The sequence below is a fragment of the Candoia aspera genome, chromosome 3 (genome assembly GCF_035149785.1).
Source record: "Candoia aspera isolate rCanAsp1 chromosome 3, rCanAsp1.hap2, whole genome shotgun sequence".
Classification (NCBI taxonomy): Eukaryota; Metazoa; Chordata; class Lepidosauria; order Squamata; family Boidae; genus Candoia; species Candoia aspera.
The window spans coordinates 7,764,725-7,783,325 of NC_086155.1; the positions used below are offsets into that span (position 1 = coordinate 7,764,725).

Genomic DNA, 18,601 nt, shown 5'->3' on the forward strand with positions numbered 1-18,601 from the left:
ATCAAGTGGGCCGATTAAATATCGCAGCCCTACCAAAAAGAGTTCTGCATTCCTTGCCAGTGACATTCATCAAAGCCACATCTGGTCAACTTTTCACTTCTGTAGAGGATTTACCTGCTCACCGGATTCCCCCCGTAGCCCGGTGGGGCCAGGTCGACCAGGCTCCCCACTTGGTCCCGTATGACCCTGGAAAGTTAAATGAAAGAGAGAAATAAGAGAAAAAGCCGAAGAAAGGGAGAGGGGATTTGATGACAAGTTTGCATCAAACCGCATGCAGCTGCTATGCCGTTACTCGAAATCAAGGACATTTCAGAGGATGGCTTAAAGCGGTCCGTAAAGGAGAAAACATCTTAGCCCGTCTTGAAATAAAAGATTGCTGGTTTGTAATCTGGCAACTCTGCACTCTGCAGATCCCTATGAATCACTTTAGTTTTCCAGCCAGCCAGCCCCATTTAGTTTGGCAGAACCCTGCGTTACATGTTACTTTTATTAATATTACTCTTTCTCAAACTTGGGAACTTTAAGACGTGTGGACTTCAACTCCCAGAATTCCCCAGCCAGCCATTAAAGTTCCCACGTTTGCGAAACATGACTCTACACCTAGTCTGCTGACATCATAAAATCCTTGGTAGTGACCCTACAGGCAGGATACAGAAGCAAGTTGCAGCCACCCATCCTGGCCAAGAAGGATTGCCCGTTCCATCATTAGGTTATCTTCTGATAACTGACCTGGAAGCCTCTTACGCCAGCTGCTCCAGCAGGTCCTTGTGGACCAAGCCCTCCCTGGAAGAAACGAAAGGGTCAATGAAGGGAGGTAGTACTGTAGTCTTTCCTAATGCTCCCTTTGCAAAACTGAGGGAAAAGCTGGTTGGGCATTCACTGGCTGGATCCCCCCGGCAAGCTAAGCTTAGCTAAAATGAATTGGGTAGCTTGTGATTCAGCGTATTGTGAGAATCCAGCCGTTGCCTCAGCATACTGTGTGAACCAGACCATCACGTGAAGCTGTTATACCGAACAGTGGACTCGTTTGGGCCTAGCGTGTGATGTGAGCACAGCATTTTCTTAATCTGAATTTATATTCTGCGAAGCCACCAAGGACTGCGTGTTGAGTTACAGTTTTTCCCTGGAGGCATGGGTCTTTGTCTTGAGTCCATCACCACCAGCACCGTCATCAATATTAACATCTTCATGAATCTCATCTCAAAACCTCAGCTGCCTGAAAGCAATGATGGAGCTTTTAAATTTTATTATTTGTCCTATAGCTTAGTTTTTATGCTATGGTCTTAAATATCATTTTCCCATGGTGCCTGTCCTTGTTTATTTCTTCAACTAAGCTGGAAGGAAGGAAGGAAGGAAGGAAGGAAGGAAGGAAGGAAGGAAGGAAGGAAGGAAGGAAGGAAGGAAGGAAGGAAAACTATGTCTGTTTTTGCTCTTTCAAGACAGTTTAGTTCGATTTATTTTTTCTTATCATGATATATTAGAAGTGTCTAGCACCCAGAGTAAATTACAAATAAACATCTAAAGCTTTGTGTAGCTCCTGAGGACACCCTATCAACATTTAGCAATCAGCCAGGAGAAATAAACAGTGCAATTTTTTTGTGATTTTTGCCAAAATAACAAGAAAACAGACGTGATCAGATTCTGCTAGGCATCATGTACCCCAACCTAAAACACACACACACAGAGAAACTCCAGAAAAGATTCTCCAAAAAGGGCCAACATTTCAGTTCCATCATCTTTAATGACACAACTGTGACTCCTGTAGCATTCAAAGTTCAATTTAAAAAATGGAAATGGTGGTCTTTGGCCAAAATCTTTCTCATTCCTGACCTAAAGCTAGTTTCCCTCAAACTTTCCAAATCTGTTGATCTAAAAAAGGTCATAAAGTCTTTTTGGCACTATTAAAGACGTTCTTTGCTACTGCCTTCTAATGGAATAGTTTTTTGATTATCCAATATACCCAACAGCCAGGACCAGCCATTGTGGTTTCCAACACTACTTAAATTTGGGGCATCCGCCATGGAGATACCACCTGCAATGCCAACATTCCTGGGGAGGACAGTCATTCAGAATCATATTGCAATGATGGAATAGGGTGACTTATCTCTTCCCCCCAGATGGAAACAGCAATTTCAGGATGACATTTTTAGTAGGAAAACAGCACATATATCTGTGTGTGGAGACAGCCTTTACAGATTTAACCTCGTTCTCTTGCCAACACAAGCCAGGTCCTCTGAGGCTGTTTTTAGAAAGTGGGAGAAATCCTATGCGGTTATTTATTTATTTATTTTTCGGATTTCTATCACTGCCCATCTCCCCCCAAAAGGGGGAGTTTACAAGTCTGCTGTGAATTACATACCATAATGTTCACTATGCAGCTGGAGAATTGAAGCAGTCCCAGCAAGAGTGCAATCTCCACGTTAGAAGGGTTGGATGAAAAATATTGGAGGGGAGGCAGTGGAATACCTCATGCATCCATTTTGAGCATTCTTTCAGGAGAAAAATCATCCAAGAGAAGAATGTGATCTGATATTCAGGTCACAAGAGAGATATTCTCTTGCTTTTCTTCAATTATCTTGTGTTCCCTTCCATGCAGATCGATTGTGAAAGCAGGAGATGCAAAATATATTTGTTTTTCAAGCTGATGTCTTTCTCCCTTGGAAATTCATGAAAACCCCATGATGTAGCCTAATGTGGTATTCTGTTATTTGACAATTAACTCAAGGTGCTTGCAAGAAATCTGTTTCAGTAAAAATGAAGAAACCGTTTCTCACACACACACACACACACACACACCATCTGCTGTGAGTCTATTGCTAAATTTCATAATGTGCCATCTGAATATAGATAATTATCTTGAATTAAAGCTTCCGTTCAGGGGTTGACTTCTAAATGTTATGATATTCTGAAGAGGAACCCAAAAAGTCAGTTACCACTGAAAAGTTCCTTTTGGTACCTTCTGCTCCAATGTAATTTTGGAAAGGATTTGTTAGGAATTGTATTTACACAACTCCCAAGCGTGTCCTAAGGCAACAGACCCAAGCTCAGCAGCTAATCTCACAAACTGAGAGTCTGAAAAACCCGCTCAGGAGCCACAAAGCACAGTCATCGTACAACAGGGGGGGTCTAGATTTAATTTTAAATGGCTCCTGACCGAATCTTAATGTGTGTTTTAATGTTTTAATGTTCGTTTTATGGTTTCCTTTTATTGTACACTGCCCAGAGTCATGTTCTGTGAGATGGGTGGCTACATAAATGTTAGGAATAAATAAATAAATTTCAAGCCCTCCTGCAAAAATATTAGTTTTTTTCACCTGTACTCTACTTTGGACAGGGATAGGAGGGAGGGCGGGAGGGAGGGAGGAAGAGAGAGAGGGAGGAAGAGAGAGAGAGAGAGTAGCAGGTGTTAAAAAGAAAAAAAAAACAGGCATCTCCACCCACTTTGCTTCTGGGATCCAACCCAATATTGGCTTTAGCCCCACCATGCCAGTGGCCCTGATGAAATGTAGTCCTTGGGCAGAAAGAGGGTTGTCCAACTCTGGACTACTGTCAGCTCCATGAGGTAGACCAGACCAAGAAATCAATCCCACAGGAAGGCTGAAACTATTTTATTGAGATTGGCTAGAAAAACAGAACCTTGCAAGTCTGACTGTGTTGTACCTCCCCCTCCTCCTTATTCTACAGTGGATTAGGGAGATGTCTGAGTCGCTTCCAAATGTTATCTGGACATTCTGGACTTAAACAGTGTTTTACCCCTTGTCTTTGTGGCAACACAGCTTGCACATCTCTGTCAAGGTCATCTTCCTTAGTCTACGAGTATAGACTCTAAACATCTTGGAGCAGAAACCTAACTTTCTAATGCTCACCAGACCCACCGATGGAGCTTCCAGGTAAGAATTCTGGTTCAGTCTAAGTTTGTTGAGTGCCATAATGGCGGGTTCAGGTCTTATAAATGGAATGACTAGTTACTTACAGAAGATCCTCTTGGGCCAGGTTCACCTCTCTCACCAGGAATACCTTGTTCTCCCTAGAAAGACAAGCACAAAACTGCTGGTTATGTGTTTTCTACGAGGCTAACCCAGGATAACCAAAACGTAGGTTAGGTGATATGACAACAGGCCTGAATGCACCCTCAGAGATACGGAAAGAAACACTGAACAAATGCATGTACCGGGGAGATACTTACAGGTAAACCTGGTTCTCCTGGAGGGCCAGATTCTCCCATTTCTCCAGGAGTTCCCTTTAGGAAAAGGAGGAAGGAAAAGTCAGCCACACACCTCAAAACAAGCTACTTTTTTCACCTACCTAGGAAAGCCCAGGGGATGCCTTTTGGTAACATCCATGTATTGCTTGAATTGAAGAATGGACAACCTGAACCTCCAGGGCCATCTGTTGATCCCCTAAACCACTTTTGTGGCCCCCCCAAGCTCCTTTCAACCTCATCTGTTGAAAATCAGTGCCATGGGTTCACATTATTTTGAAGTGGGAATCAGAAGAAAATGGTAGGGTTAAGTATTAGTGGAAAACTAATTTTTTTAAAAAACCCTAGGAACAAATGGAATTTCCCAAACCCAGGAACTGCTCCGATATTATGCAGCTCACCCCCATGTACAACATAGTCCACTCACTTTGCACCGTTCCTCACACCTCTGCAGCCTTCACCATCTACAGAAGGTAAGTGTGGCTTCTGGGTAGCCCCCTGGTCCACCCATGGCTTAATTCAGCGCATACCCTGAAGAATCAGATTGTAGCAGGATTTACTTACAGGTTGCCCCTTTTCACCTTTAGGGCCTGCGCTTCCAGGTAGTCCCTGATAGGGGAAAAAGTGTCACCAACATTGAAAAACTGAATCAGTAAATACATTTATGATGTCTCCTTCCAGAGACCAACTATTCTTAAAAGAATGGTTTGTGTTCTCACTGAACCATAAAAGTAAGCATGTAGGCATGCACACAGATCAATGATAGAATAACCTCCAGTTTTATGGAGCATCAAGTATTGCTCAACAACCTAATCAAGAATGATCAGCAGGAAGAATGGATCTCTTCTCCTCTTCCATCTCCTTTTAATGTCAGCCTTCCCCACCCCTCAAGTCCTATAATTCCTCATGTGGGGATGACGGAAATCTAATATATTTGGTGGGCACCAGGTTGGGCAAGCTTTGTTCTATCAACTCCAGTTCCCATTTCCTTCCTCCTCTCTGCATGACTATTGCAAACAGCCCATCAAGGGTTGGACGTTTTTCTGGGAATCCTGCACAGTACTTCACAAAGCAGAAAGATGGAGTAGAAATCAAGGAAATAAGAAAAGTTTTCAGTCTTACTCGACATGCCCTCTAAAAATGATTAGTATGTCATAAGGCAGGGTCCCCCCTTCCTGCGACTGGAAGCTTAATCAAAAATAGGATGGGATGGGAACGGAAAAGTCATCACTGCCAACTTTTTAGGCCACTGAAAATCAGTACAGGATACCAATATCTCTGAAGAATAGTTTCTTCAACCTGTAGGAGATCTGTGCTGTATCAGGAGAATCTGAAAAGGACCATGAGGTCCCTCTGATCCAACTTTTGTGGAAGAAAACTTACAGGGAGTCCATTTGGGCCTTTCTCTCCAGCAGCACCAGAACGACCTGCAGCGCCCTGTGAAGGTCAAGAAATTACGATGTGCAACTTGCTGAGGACTATTACAGACACTATTAAGAGTTTGCTTTAATAATATGACAATCCATTCCCCTATTTTTAATAATAATAGTAATAATTGCTAATATATCAGTTTAGAAAGGAATAGACAATGATTACTAACAGATTCTGGCCTTTCTTTCTTTCTTTTTCTTTCTTTCTTTCTTATACCCAGGCTGCTATACAAGAATGCATGATGGTGCCCAGGGTGACTAACTCTTGATTATGGCTATTTGTGTGATATTTGAAACTGCTTCTAAAATAGGGAGCTGCTTTGAAACCTGGTAGGTTTGATCTTCGGAGAAAGGAGAATGCTTAAATGTTCATGCCTATATGGTTAGAAAAAGCCAATTATCTGATGCATTTCTGCTGTCTTTAACACAAAAACAATGTAATTGCACATGTAGGGAAGCCTTGTTTCCAAATCCCTTATCGTTCGATTCAAGAACACAACATTTACAAGCTGTAGAAGATTGCTTGGGTCTTGTATAGATATCAACGCAAACCAAATGGGAGTTTACAAATGAAAAATGTAATGAAATGAAACACTGAAAAATGAGAAAAATGCAGAACACTTCTTTTTTCCTCAATGATGTCAGAGGAAAGTATTGCTGGCACCCATGAGTTTTAAAGTCCTTTTGGTAAAAGTTCTGTCAACAGCACACACTCTTCTGTTCCATTATGAAAACATTTTATAACCATGTTCACAAACAACAGAATTCAATGTATATTGCAAATACAGGTAGTCCTTGTTTAACAACCACAATTGGGACCAGAATGTTGGTTGCTAAGTGAAGCGGTCATTAAGCAAATGCGACTCAATTTAATGACTTTTTTGTGGAAGCTGTTAAGTGAATCACTGTGGGCGTTAAGCAAACCACATGATGGTTAAGCAAATCATGTGGTTCCCCACTGATTTTGCTTGCCAGAAGCCAGCCGGGAAGGTAAAAAATGGCGATCATGTGACCACGGGACACTGCAACTGTCATAAATGTGAACCGGTTGCCAACCACCCAAATCGTGATCACATGACCGCGGGGATGTGACAATGGTTGTAAGTGTGAGGACTGTCACAAGTCATTTTTTCCAGCACTGTCTTAAGTCCAAACTTTCACTAAGTGAATGGTTGTTAAGCGAGGACTACCTGTACATAAATAGTCTCACATATCTATGGGTAAGTGAGCATGTAAGATTGCAGTCTTATGTATTTTAAAATGCCCCCATTTTCAATTACTTTCCCTCACTGTTTGTATTCATGTTGCACAGACTTATAATCAAATCTTGGTTCAAGAATTAATGTTTGCATTTTAATCCCAACTTGGAAAGTAATGCCACATCAACCTATACCTCGTTTTATTTTTTCTTGTGAGCTTTAGCCAAAGGATGGGGGGACATGACTGAAGGCACATACACTAACCAGAGGGGTCATTGGTTTGAACTAGGAATGGAAGCCCTTCAGGACTTCGAAACAGGACTACCAACCTTCTCACCGTCAAGTCCATGTGCTCCATCTCTTCCATCTTTTCCAGGAATGCCCTGAAACAGGGAAACAGGATGAAGAGGCAGAAGGAACATGTGGGTTCTTTATTGGCTGGGGAATTCTGGGAGTTGAAGTCTACAGATCTTAAAGTTGCTGAGGTTGAGAAACACTGCTTTACCTGAAGCCAAGGAGGTGGGCATTAGTGAAGCTGAGTCAGGGTAGGTGCCTGTTCAGAAGACCAGGAGATGGGTTGGCATGTAGCCAGCGCAAAGGAGGAGAAGAGGGGAGAAGTCACCACCATTGGATGACGACCCCCCCCCATAACACCCATTGAGGCTTCAGTTCTATCCACCCAAAACACAATGGTTTGTGTTGGTGTTTGAAACACAAAACCCATCTTCTACTTTGGGCATCCTTCTGAACCAGACAGGGGACCAGTGGTCTGCTGAAAGTGTATGGATTTCCTCTCTGGGGAAGGAGTCCTGGTGTAAATATTTAGAATGTAATACCTGGGTGGATGATTTGCAACAGTACCACGCCAGGATGGAGCCACCAGGAATATTCATGGCTAGACTGGCAGTGGCTCCTTTGTGAAACACGTCTTCTATATTCAGCTACCCAAACTGCCCTTCATCCCCCGGATTTGGGGAAATCGCCTAAGGAAAACTACATGAATTAATGACTAAGAGCCTTCTATGCTGCATGTAGTACTTGTATTCTTGTATTATGTAATTCAGAATTATTTCAACCCCCTAATTTTGCCATAATGCTTTTTATTTAAATCACTGTAGCTATAGAAACACAAGGGAAATAACAGAAAACAAGCCATTCTTGATAGTTACAAGATAATGAGGCTGTGTTAAATTGAAAACACTCTGGAGAAGTTTTTAGTCAAATACCCAAGGGCTGAGCAGAATCAGGTAAGGCTGTTCTTATTAAACCAAACCATAGAGCTGGAGGGGAGAAATATCAGTTTGAATGCCTGCCCCAATCTAAAAAGTATACATATGCCTCCCTGCACATGGTGTGTCTGGTTTGAACTTTTCTCCGTGCCATGTTAGCCATGATTAAATGCAGATTTTTGATTTTTAGATTAATATACAATTGAAACCAGAGACCTTTCTTTTGGGACTGATGGATAAACAATTGGAAAAATCATAGGGAACTTTGTTTCTGTATATGATGACTGCAGGGAGACTTTTATATGCTCAAAGGTGGAAAGACTCGGTATTACCTACAAGGGAAGAATGGATGGTAAAGTTGTTGGAGTTGGCTGAGATGGTGAAATTGACAGCTTTGATTAGAGAGAAGGCATTGACTAATTTTATGGCGCATTGGAAGCCCCCTTTGGACTTTTTGCATGAAACAGAAAAGAATGAAATTATGATATATGGATTTGATTATTAATAATAAATTAATCATCATTAATATATTAATGATTAATATTAATAGAAATAGAAAAATGGATGTTATGTTGTAACCTTGGAGTAAGAGTTTAATGTAAGTTTTACTTATATCTGTTGTAAAAGGAATCAGAATTTATTCCTTTTTCTATTTCTGTTCTCTTCTTTTTCTTTTTTTTTCTGCACTTCTGTTCTCTTTCTCTTTCTTCATTACTTTCTGTTAGATTTTATCTCTTTGTTTTAAAATTTAATAAAGTTATTAGAGAAAAAAAAGTACATGCAGGATTTTTATTATTCCAACCCAAAAGAAGGTAAGGAAGGAAACTGTATGAAGGGGCTCAGGACACTGTCTGTCTGTCTGTCCTTCAGCAGAATAACTCTCTGAACAGAACAAAGGGCCAAATTTGGCATGTGGGGAGTTGGTGGCAAAAGAAAGATCAGGTTTGAAAATGCACAAAGTCCAGCCTGGGGTTGCTGAGAGAAAAAACCCCAGAAAAAACCTCCCTGTTCATCTCAATAGGAGCTCAGGCAAGGGCTCAGAATGCTGCTGACTGCTCCTTTCTAAGCCCCCCCCTTTCTGGTCACATGACCCAGAGTGGAGCACATCTGGCCAGCCCTGCGTCTCCTCAAACCCACAATCACATACCAATGCAACCCCTTATGTCCTCACACAGAATTAAGTAAGTGACACCTCCAAGGGCAGGGTGTCTCAGCCAGGGTCCGTGCAAGCCCAGGGTTCTGCAAGGGGTCCCTAGGGGTTTCCGGGGAGATCGTGCTTTATTAAAAAAATTATTTCAAATCCAGGCAACTTCACATTAAAGAGGTAAGTTCCATTCTTTATTTTTAGTTTAAGAACACTGTTAGTGCATCTATACAGGGCTACCCATGAAACGAGTGTAATAATTTTGTAACCTCTGGCCTATTTTTGAGCCTGAATGTGCAGGGGTTCCCCGAGGCCTGAAAAATAGTTCAAGGGTTCCTCCAGGGTCAAAAGGTTGAGAAAGGCTGGCCTAGGGCCACTGTTAGTAAAGGAGTTACAAAGAGTTGCCTAAACCAGAGCTGCATGCTTTTCCTGGCTCTTGAAGAGATAGTACATTCATTTATTTATTAAACAAATTTATACGGCCACCCAACTCACACATAGTGACTCTGGGCGGCTTACAAGATTAAAAACCAGTAAACACCCGGTGGTGGAAACAAGCATGTAATAATAATGATTATGGCTAGCCATTTAATTGGCTCCGTATGCAAATATGTGGTGGAGATCTGAAATCACACAGCCTAGGAAAGATCTATCTTGACTGTGTTCGTACAACCCACTTTACCAGGTCAATTCCAAACCAAGTAGCTGCATGGATGAGCCTTATCCTTGATTATTTTTTAATGTCTGACTCTCTCGTATGAATCCAGTGCGTGTGAATAGCTTACAGAAAGGAGGAGAACCTGTACAATGGCTGTATTGATCATTATTGATGAACGTTGCCTACCTCAGCTATGAATTTTGTGGTATTGGCTTTACTGTTCTTAAATCGTTGTATTGTTGTGGTGTTCTTATCTTATATTGTTTTCTAATTGTGAGCCACCCAGAGTCATATATTTGAGGTGGGTGGGCTATATAAATCGGAATAATAAATAAATAAAAATAAAAGAGGTTGTCCGAAGACAGCTATAGTGAGACTTAATTTCCTGCATGGAAAAGTTTAGCTAATAGCTAACTTCACACAACACACTAGATTAGACTCAAACTGTAAACAGCCCAGAATCGCTGAGAGTTGGGCAGCATATAAATTTAATATATCATTATTATTACATGGGTTTAAGGTACTTGTATTGCAACATGAGGTGGGAAGGCAGCCATAGACTTAGCAAGTTGTATGAGCAGGTGATCACGTCAAGCCATCATTTGGGGGGCACAACATTATCTGTATTCTCTTAACCTAGATGCAGGTTCTAAGTGTTGTGTGGATTCAACCCACATGTTGTTAAAATGTCTTTGCATCCCACAGTTAGCAAGCAACATGGCATAAGCCACCCAGAGTCACTTGTTGAGATGGGTGGCTATAGAAATCAAATAAATAAAAAAATAAAAAATAAAAATGGCTTACAGGTTCTCCTGGAGGCCCAGCAGTCCCTGGAGCTCCTTCTGGACCTGGTTGACCCTAGAAAGAGAAAGCAAGGGAATTTTCTAGAAGATCTCAATAATGCCCAAGGAAGACCTATCAAATCCTTTAAGGAGGCAGTAATAGTGTAGAGCGGTGTTTCTCAACCTTGGCAACTTTAAGATGGGTGGACTTCAACTCCCAGAATTCCCCAGCCAGCATGCTGGCTGGGGAATTCTGGGAGTTGAAGTCCACCCATCTTAAAGTTGCCAAGTTGCCAAGGTTGAGAAACACTGGTGTAGAGCAAAGCTGAATCTTAAGATAAATTAGTTTTCATTATATCTCCTTTCCTTCTTCTTGTCTCACACCATTAATTTCCTTGGCTTACTACTTCTTACTTCTTTCTTGCCTTCTGCATAACACTGCTTACCCCAAAGGGGAATAACTTGATAGGTACATAACTTACACCACTTTAAACAACAACAACAACAACAACACACACACACAGACATGGAAAGTGGGAATTCCACTATACTTACAGCATCACCTTTTGGCCCTTGAAAACCTTGATGGCCTCTATCACCACGGGGGCCCTGAAATTATTAAGTGGAATCCATTACACATCACCTCTTCCCCTCTACTACTAGCTCTGATTTACACTGAAGTAAAAAATCCTCATCCCTCTTAGAGCATTGCATCTTAGTCAGTGCCCTCCCACTCAAAACAATAAAGATGGAGGAAATGGAAATGTCTCTTTCCATTTCCTTCACAGTAGTTCCTCCTCTTCCTCCTCCTCCTCCCCTTCTCCTCTCCTTCTCCTTCTCCTTCTCCTTCTATTGTTTGCAATGGGATAGAATCATTCACATAGGTTGCAAACCCAGTCTAAATTTTGGTCATCTTTGGGAACGTGGGAAAGGTTGGGAATTCTGAAGATTTTCCAAAGCTTCATCTCCTTGACCAAACCCAACTACACCCCCTTTGGAGACTTTTCAAGTTCACAGAGACTTATCATAGAAGATCTCATGGTTGCTGACCAACAGGTTCTTGGAGGCACCTCCAAAGTCACATTCCAACATGGAGGTTGCATTCACAATGATAGTGAATTGACAGTGCCGGTAATAACATGCTGTGGGTTTAAAGGGTGACTATTAGCCAGCAACTGAAGCGGAGACAATTCTATATGCTAGTCCAAAGGAGATGCAGAAGCATGATCATAGGTAAACTGTCAGACTGTTGATTAACTGTCTAGCCCAGGAAGAGGCGGCATATAAATTATTGCAAGGGAGGGAAGGTGAGCATTTATCTCATTGGCCTTTTCTGATCTCCAGTAGCTTCCAGAAATCATTTTAATTGGTAACACTGGGGCTAAATTTAGTGCTTGCTGATGAAAGCCGTGCGCTCTCTTACTATCTGCTTGGGTAAAATCTGGTTGCTTGAAAAAAGGCTCTTTGGGGGGGAAAATACAATTTAAAAATAAAACATACTGCTTTTCCTGGAGGTCCTGGTATTCCAGGTTGTCCTCTGAATCCAATGTCTCCCTGAAAATCAAGGAGATAGCATGATAAATCTTTGTCCATCCAGAAAAAAAAAAACCTTAATTAATAAATTACAAAGGCCAGAAAGGAATTCAGAGATATTTCACATTGTTCCCGTATGAGAAGCTATTATTATTATTATTATTATTATTATTATTATTATTATTATTTATCCCCATAATGCCGATGGGAGATCAGTGGGTGGGTTAGTGGCCATGTTGAGCTCTAAACTTGCAAACTTTTCTGTTTCCATCCTGTTAACCGAATGAATCCTGCTAGCAACTCTGGCCAAGGAAATAGAGAGAGATTAAGGATGGTGTCCAACTTACCCTGTCACCAATAAGACCGATTGGCCCAACTGGTCCACTTAATCCCCGAGGACCCTATGAAAGAGAATCAGTTCAAGGCAAAGCAGGGCTGATTTATTATTATTATTATTATTATTATTATTATTCAAATTTTGCTACTGCCCATCTCCCCCAAAAGAGGGACTCTGGGCAGTTTACAATAAAATTAAAACTGTAATAATAAACAATTAATATCCTATAAAAATAAAACAATTTACAAATATAAAATACAATATAAATAAGTGTAAAATCCAAGAGGCTGGAAAATTCTAATCAGGTGGGAGGGGCTCTAAGGCGCAAGCCAACCCCATGAATGGCTGCCCACCTTCTGTCCTGGTTTAAGCAAAGACCACGCCAAGACGAGGAGAAAGTCCCTAGTGTTTTATTTAACTGCTATAGTAGACAGAAAATCCTACCAAACTGAAGAAGCGTGGGAAAACCCAGACAGTTAAACCCCAAAACTCAAGGCGGGTCTGTTCTGTGTCTCTTCGAATGACAGCTCGAAGTCTCTAAAGTACGCATGCGTTTCCCCCCCTGGATAGGGGCCTCCTGCTCAGCATCTGTACTCATGACACCTTCCTGTCCCACGCGAGACAGCAGAACCAAGTCTTCAGGGCTCTCCTGAAGGTCGGAAGTGAAGGTGCCTGCCTCACCTCCGGGGGCAAGATGTTCCAGAGGGCAGGGGCTACTGCAGAGAAGGCCTGCCTCCTGGACCCCACCAGATGAGGTTCTCTTACAGACGGGGTCCGTGGCATGCCCTCTCTGCCTGATTGGGTGGGGCGGGTCGATGTTGTGGGGATGAGACGGTCCCTCAGGTAACCTGGACCCATGCCATGTAGGGCTTTAAAGGTGATAACCAACACCTTGAATTGGACCCGGAAGCAAACTGGTACCCAATGCAGCTCGCGCAGCAGCAGTGTAACATGTGCCCTTCTGAGGGCGCCAGAAACAGCTCGCGCGGCTGCTGAAGCTTCCGTATACTCTTCAAGGGCAGCTCCATGTACAGTGCATTGCAGTAGTCTATATGGGAGATGACTTATGTGTTACATTTATGTAACATTTATGTAATTATGTAATTTATGTAAATGTATAAATTACATTTATGTAACATTTATGATGATGTATGTGTTACATTTAGAGCCTCCCCTTTCTGCAGAGCTCAAAGCATCTGGGACAGGAATCTTCCTGTGTGTGGGTTGGGCTGAGAGAGAGAAACTGGCCCAGTCACCCCTTGAGTTTCCATGGCTGGGGATGGAAGCCAATGAGTCTGGACGTTCTCACTTGAGCTTGACTGCAAACTGTTGTGGGGAGGATGGTAAAGCCGGCTGGTGACTTTGGGGCAGTCACACTCTCCAGCCCAACCCACCTCACAGGGTTGTTGTTGTCATTTTTTAAAAAAAATTCTTCCTTAAGTCAGACTCAATTTCTGGTGGCTACTTAGACACATCCATGTTGCCTTCTTAGTGAACACACAGAAAGAGCTTGCTACTGCCTTCTCTGGAACATTATTTTTAAGGTTCCACACGCCTGAGATTTTCTGTGGTCTCCCATCCAAATGCAAAACAGCCCAACTCTGCTTCACTTTTCAGATCAACCAAGGTGCCTGCTAGTGATTACATGGACTATTTATTTATTTATATATATTTCAAATTTCTGTCACTGCCTATCTCTCCCAAGGGGGACTCTGGCTGGTTTACAACACAATAACAGATTAAAACCATAAAACATAAATTAGAATATACACATAATTATAAATAAATAAATATACGACCCTTGTGGCGAAAATCTCTCATTCAATAGGGAGGGCACTACGGCGCCTACCACCCCCAGGAAGAGCTATTGCCCTTCCCATCCCAGGCAAGGCGGCAGAACCAGGTTTTTAAATTCTTCTGGAAGTCTGGGAGCGAAGGCCCACATCCTTGGCATCAGTACAGAAGGAGTTTGCCATGCCTTCTTTTGGGATGGCTTTTGGACTTTTTTTATCTAGCCTATAGCCCTGAGATTTCCTAGTGGTCTCCCATCCAATTACTAAAGAGACCCAATCCTGTTTTGCCTTTCCAAGACTAGGAAAGGTTGATCTCTGGTGGGGATCACAATATATAAATTGAATGGATGAATGAATGAATGAAAGGGCTTGAAGTCTCTTCTGCTTGGGGCGTTTACAGAAGGTTAAAACATAACATTTAATTAAAAGCACTTAAAATGTTATTAAAGCCACCTGGATACAAAGCAGCCGTCAGTATTAAATCTTTAAAAAGCAGCCCATCCAGTTCAAATACCCAAAGGGTCATGAATTCTTTTTAAAAAAATCCTTCTGCTGGCAGAGGGCTACCATGAAAGAGAATCCAACTTGATCTTCTGTTTCTGGAGCAACTTTGTAAAAAGGACTAGGCAAAAAGAGCTGAGTTTTAAAAAAAAGTTCAGCTTGTTCTACCTGCAAGCCAACAGTTCCTGGGGGCCCCACCGGGCCTGGTGGTCCTCGTGAACCCTGAGGAAAAAAAATAATAAAAGAGAGAAGACAAGAGTTGGTCAGAAGTCCCTCTTTTTAAAGACATGCAGAGTTGCTGCCAAATGCTGATTCCCAATTTCTTCTTAAGAGGCCATCTGAGGTTGTGGTAGGAATGTTTTGAGGTCGGATGGGGTGAATGTTGAAAGATGTGTGGCACTGTTGTGACACAAGCTTTCTGCATGGGCATCATAGCATCTCCCCGACGTACCAAAAGAGCAGAGCCTGTGATACAATGCTGCAATGCTGGTTGGGCTGTAAGAATTCCTAGCTGTTAGAAACAAGAGGCATTGGAAATTCTTCAGAACAAGCCTTTCTCTCCTGTGAGAGACAAGGTAAGCGTTTGAGAAAAGCAATGTGCTTCCCATTGAACAGGTTAGCTGCAGACAAATAGACGAAGGACAATGAACAGTGCATTCTATTCTATTGATAAGTAGCTGTATTTTATTTCAAACTCAACCCACCCTGAAGTTACTACATAAAATATTAGGATGATAATTAGATTAAAGCAGATTGGCAAATGAAAAGAATGTATTCATGTGTCATTAGATGGATAAATGCTAAATGATCTCTTTGTATTGCCTGGCCGCCATCTAAAGGGTTATTCTGAGTTGCTTTGTATACTAACAAACTTATTTCTGATTCAGCCAATGAGAGGTTTCAGTTTTTTCCTAGCTTGGGAAATGAACAGCAAGACTTTCACTTTCTAACAGGGTCATTTTGATGAAAGCAGCACTGTGCCATTGCAGGATCCACCCCTTTTAAGTGTGAGTCCTGATATGCCTTGCAAATGTGCCAAAAGAGTGGAGCTCGTATTGCAAGGGCACTATGTCGTTTTGACTATGGTGACAAAAGGGCTGGGTCCTGTGGATGCCTCTGAGCATAGTCCAGGTTTGCTCCAGAATTCTGTGCTGCCAAGAGAGCCCAGAAGGGGGTTGTGTTAAGAGAGGTGAAATTAATTGTACAAAATTGCATTATTATGCAAGCCTCAGCTGCCACGTGCAAGCTTCTGTTTTCTGCCCCCGCAGAGTTTGCATTGTGGGCGGGGAAATCAGTATCTAAATTCCTTGCAACTCAGTAAGGCACCTCATCTTTTCCTCTGAATTATTTTTAGGGACAGAAGCAGTTATCCAAAGGATGAGGCTATGCTCAGACACCACATTTATTGCCCAGACCAGTTCTGTCCTTCCTAAGTCACAGACCTTTCCAGTGGAAACAAAACCTACCCTGTCAGGAAAAGCATTACCTTCTCCCCATCTTTGCCTACTTCTCCAGGTTCTCCTTTCTGACCGGTGTGCCCCTAAAAAAGAAAAGCAAAAGGAATCAGAACCCCATTCCCGAAGCTCTGAAACTCTTCAGAAAAAAACAAAAAAGGTTATTATTATTATGTCTACAGGATCACTGAAGAAGTTTCCGTTCTACTTTACATGTGAAGATTCAGAATTAGAGGACTGACAAGGTGGAAAATGCCCTAGAACATCAGCCTTTATTTATGCCCATTGTAAATTATTTCAATCAGCATTATTAGATGCATATTCATCTTTTCGTGAAAACCTCTGCAACTCGAGGTTCTGGAACAACTTTCTGAGGCATTCCCTGCCCCTTTTATTTATTGGACCTCTGGGGCCATTGTTTCCAACTAGGATGGTTATGCTGTCTGGGCCAGCAGGGAGATCCATCCATCCATCCATCCTATTTATAGCCTGTCTACTATCTAGAGCAGTGTTTCTCAACCTTGGCAACTTTAAGATGTGTGGACTTCAACTCCCAGAATTCCCCAGCCAGCATGCTTAAAGTTGCCAACGTTGAGAAACACTGATCTAGAGCAATGCTTCCCAATTTTTTTCCTTTATTACCCAAAACCGCTTATCAAAGTCCTTTCTACCCAATGTAGGTAAAACACTTGAAGTCAATTTAATGGGTTCATGTGTTGTTACCCAAAGAAAAACCACTTCTACCCAATTTTGGGTAATTTACCCAGGTTTGGGAAGCATTGATCTAGAGGATCTTATACTGTGATGTGTTATTCTTGGGCTCTTTGGCAGTTGCTTAATAGTGATTCTTTCCATGCCTGATTCTCAGAGTTGTCTTTAGCAAGATTTACTAAGATGAATGGGATGGGGTCACTAGAATTGCAGCCACAGAATCACTTCCCATTTAGGTCCAATTTATCCCCAGGTACTACAGGGACTTTTTGATTTCCTTTCTAACAGCTTTCCTGTGATCTGATGAGGAGGTAGACTTTTCACTTAAGAGGAGGTAGACTTTTCACTTAAGTGGGAGAAGTTTGCTGCTGATTATTTATGTAACTGTCTTTTGAATATTCATCAATGTGGGAATGAACTCGTATAGCTGCCACACCTCCTTGTAGAAATCTGTTCTGTAAACCACTGCTATATCTTTCGTGCTGAATCTCATACATCCAAATTGAAAAATGTAGCCTTTTTTCCTCAATGGAAGAGGGTTTCTGCCCTCTTTTTTCTTCATTTTCTGAAAAGAAAATTCTTCAGAACAAGGCGGCAGTAGCAATGCTGAATCATCACCTTCTATTAAAGAACTCAGATATGCAAAGGAGATCTGTAGCAGAAACAGGAGAGATCCATTCATCAATTCCTCCTCCACTGTGTCCTCTACATAAATTGGATTTCAACTTCCCTAATTCCCAAGTGAGTTGGGATTTATAATCCAACATAACTGGACGCGGTCAAGTTACCAATGGCTGAATAAAAAGCCTTTGGGGTGAGGATCCGTCAAAACAACCACGGTGCATGGATTCTTTCAAAGTTCTGTGCATTCCAACTCCCCAAGCCAAGAGAATTGTTTCAGGGGAGGGAAGCTGAATTTTCACACTTTCTGGAATGAGGACCCTGAAGGAGTGTGGTCTTTTGTAGTGTTTATGCTTATTTAACATTATTAATATTCCTATGTCACCCTACAACCAATGTCTTGAAGAAGCATATAGAGAAAAACCAAGGGTTTAATGAAACCATGACAATAATAAGCAATATATAACAGCACTAACCAATAGGGGCAGATACCAAAACCAACGTCCCCCAAATGCTTTCTTCTAGAATGAAGTTCCTACTTCTTCACAGAAATTCATTAGGGAGGAAGAAGTTCTTTTATCCACAAGAGAGGTGCCACCATTGAGATGGGCCTGCTATGGAGTCCCTGGAGGTAGAACCCTCTAGGAGATGGAACCATCAGCAGGTGTCTCCTCCAGATCTTAGCAGATGAGCAGACTGACTTTGGAGTGGATGGTCTTAGGGATAATGAAGCAGTTGAACATACTCTAAGTCAGCCTTTCTCAACCTTTTGACTTGGGAAGAACCTCTGAAATATTTTTCAGGCCTCGGGGAACCCCTGCACATTCAGGCTCAAATATAGGTCGGAAGTTATAAAATAATTGTATTCTTTTCACATGCAGTCCTGTGTATATGCATTAACAGTGTTCTTAAACTAAAAATAATAAAACTTACCTCTTTAATGTGAAGTTGCCTGAATTGGAAATAATTTTTTAAATAAATTATGATCTCCCCTGGAACCCCTAGGGA

At 41.9% G+C, this 18,601-nt stretch overlaps 1 protein-coding gene across 2 annotated transcripts in view; it reads right to left on the bottom strand.

The window, feature by feature from the left end:
- Nucleotides 1-18,601, bottom strand: part of COL9A3 (collagen type IX alpha 3 chain) — a 58,397-nt gene that overhangs the window by 13,660 nt on the left and 26,136 nt on the right. For both annotated transcript variants that reach the window (XM_063296955.1, XM_063296954.1), the window contains exons 12-24: nt 16,294-16,347; nt 14,976-15,029; nt 12,524-12,577; nt 12,144-12,197; nt 11,199-11,252; nt 10,666-10,719; nt 7,160-7,213; nt 5,585-5,638; nt 4,766-4,810; nt 4,187-4,240; nt 3,974-4,027; nt 730-783; nt 115-186 (exon numbers count right to left, since the gene is read on the bottom strand). In XM_063296955.1, coding sequence (XP_063153025.1) covers nt 115-186; nt 730-783; nt 3,974-4,027; nt 4,187-4,240; nt 4,766-4,810; nt 5,585-5,638; nt 7,160-7,213; nt 10,666-10,719; nt 11,199-11,252; nt 12,144-12,197; nt 12,524-12,577; nt 14,976-15,029; nt 16,294-16,347 — 711 coding nt within the window. The remainder of the gene's footprint in view (nt 1-114; nt 187-729; nt 784-3,973; nt 4,028-4,186; nt 4,241-4,765; nt 4,811-5,584; nt 5,639-7,159; nt 7,214-10,665; nt 10,720-11,198; nt 11,253-12,143; nt 12,198-12,523; nt 12,578-14,975; nt 15,030-16,293; nt 16,348-18,601) is intronic.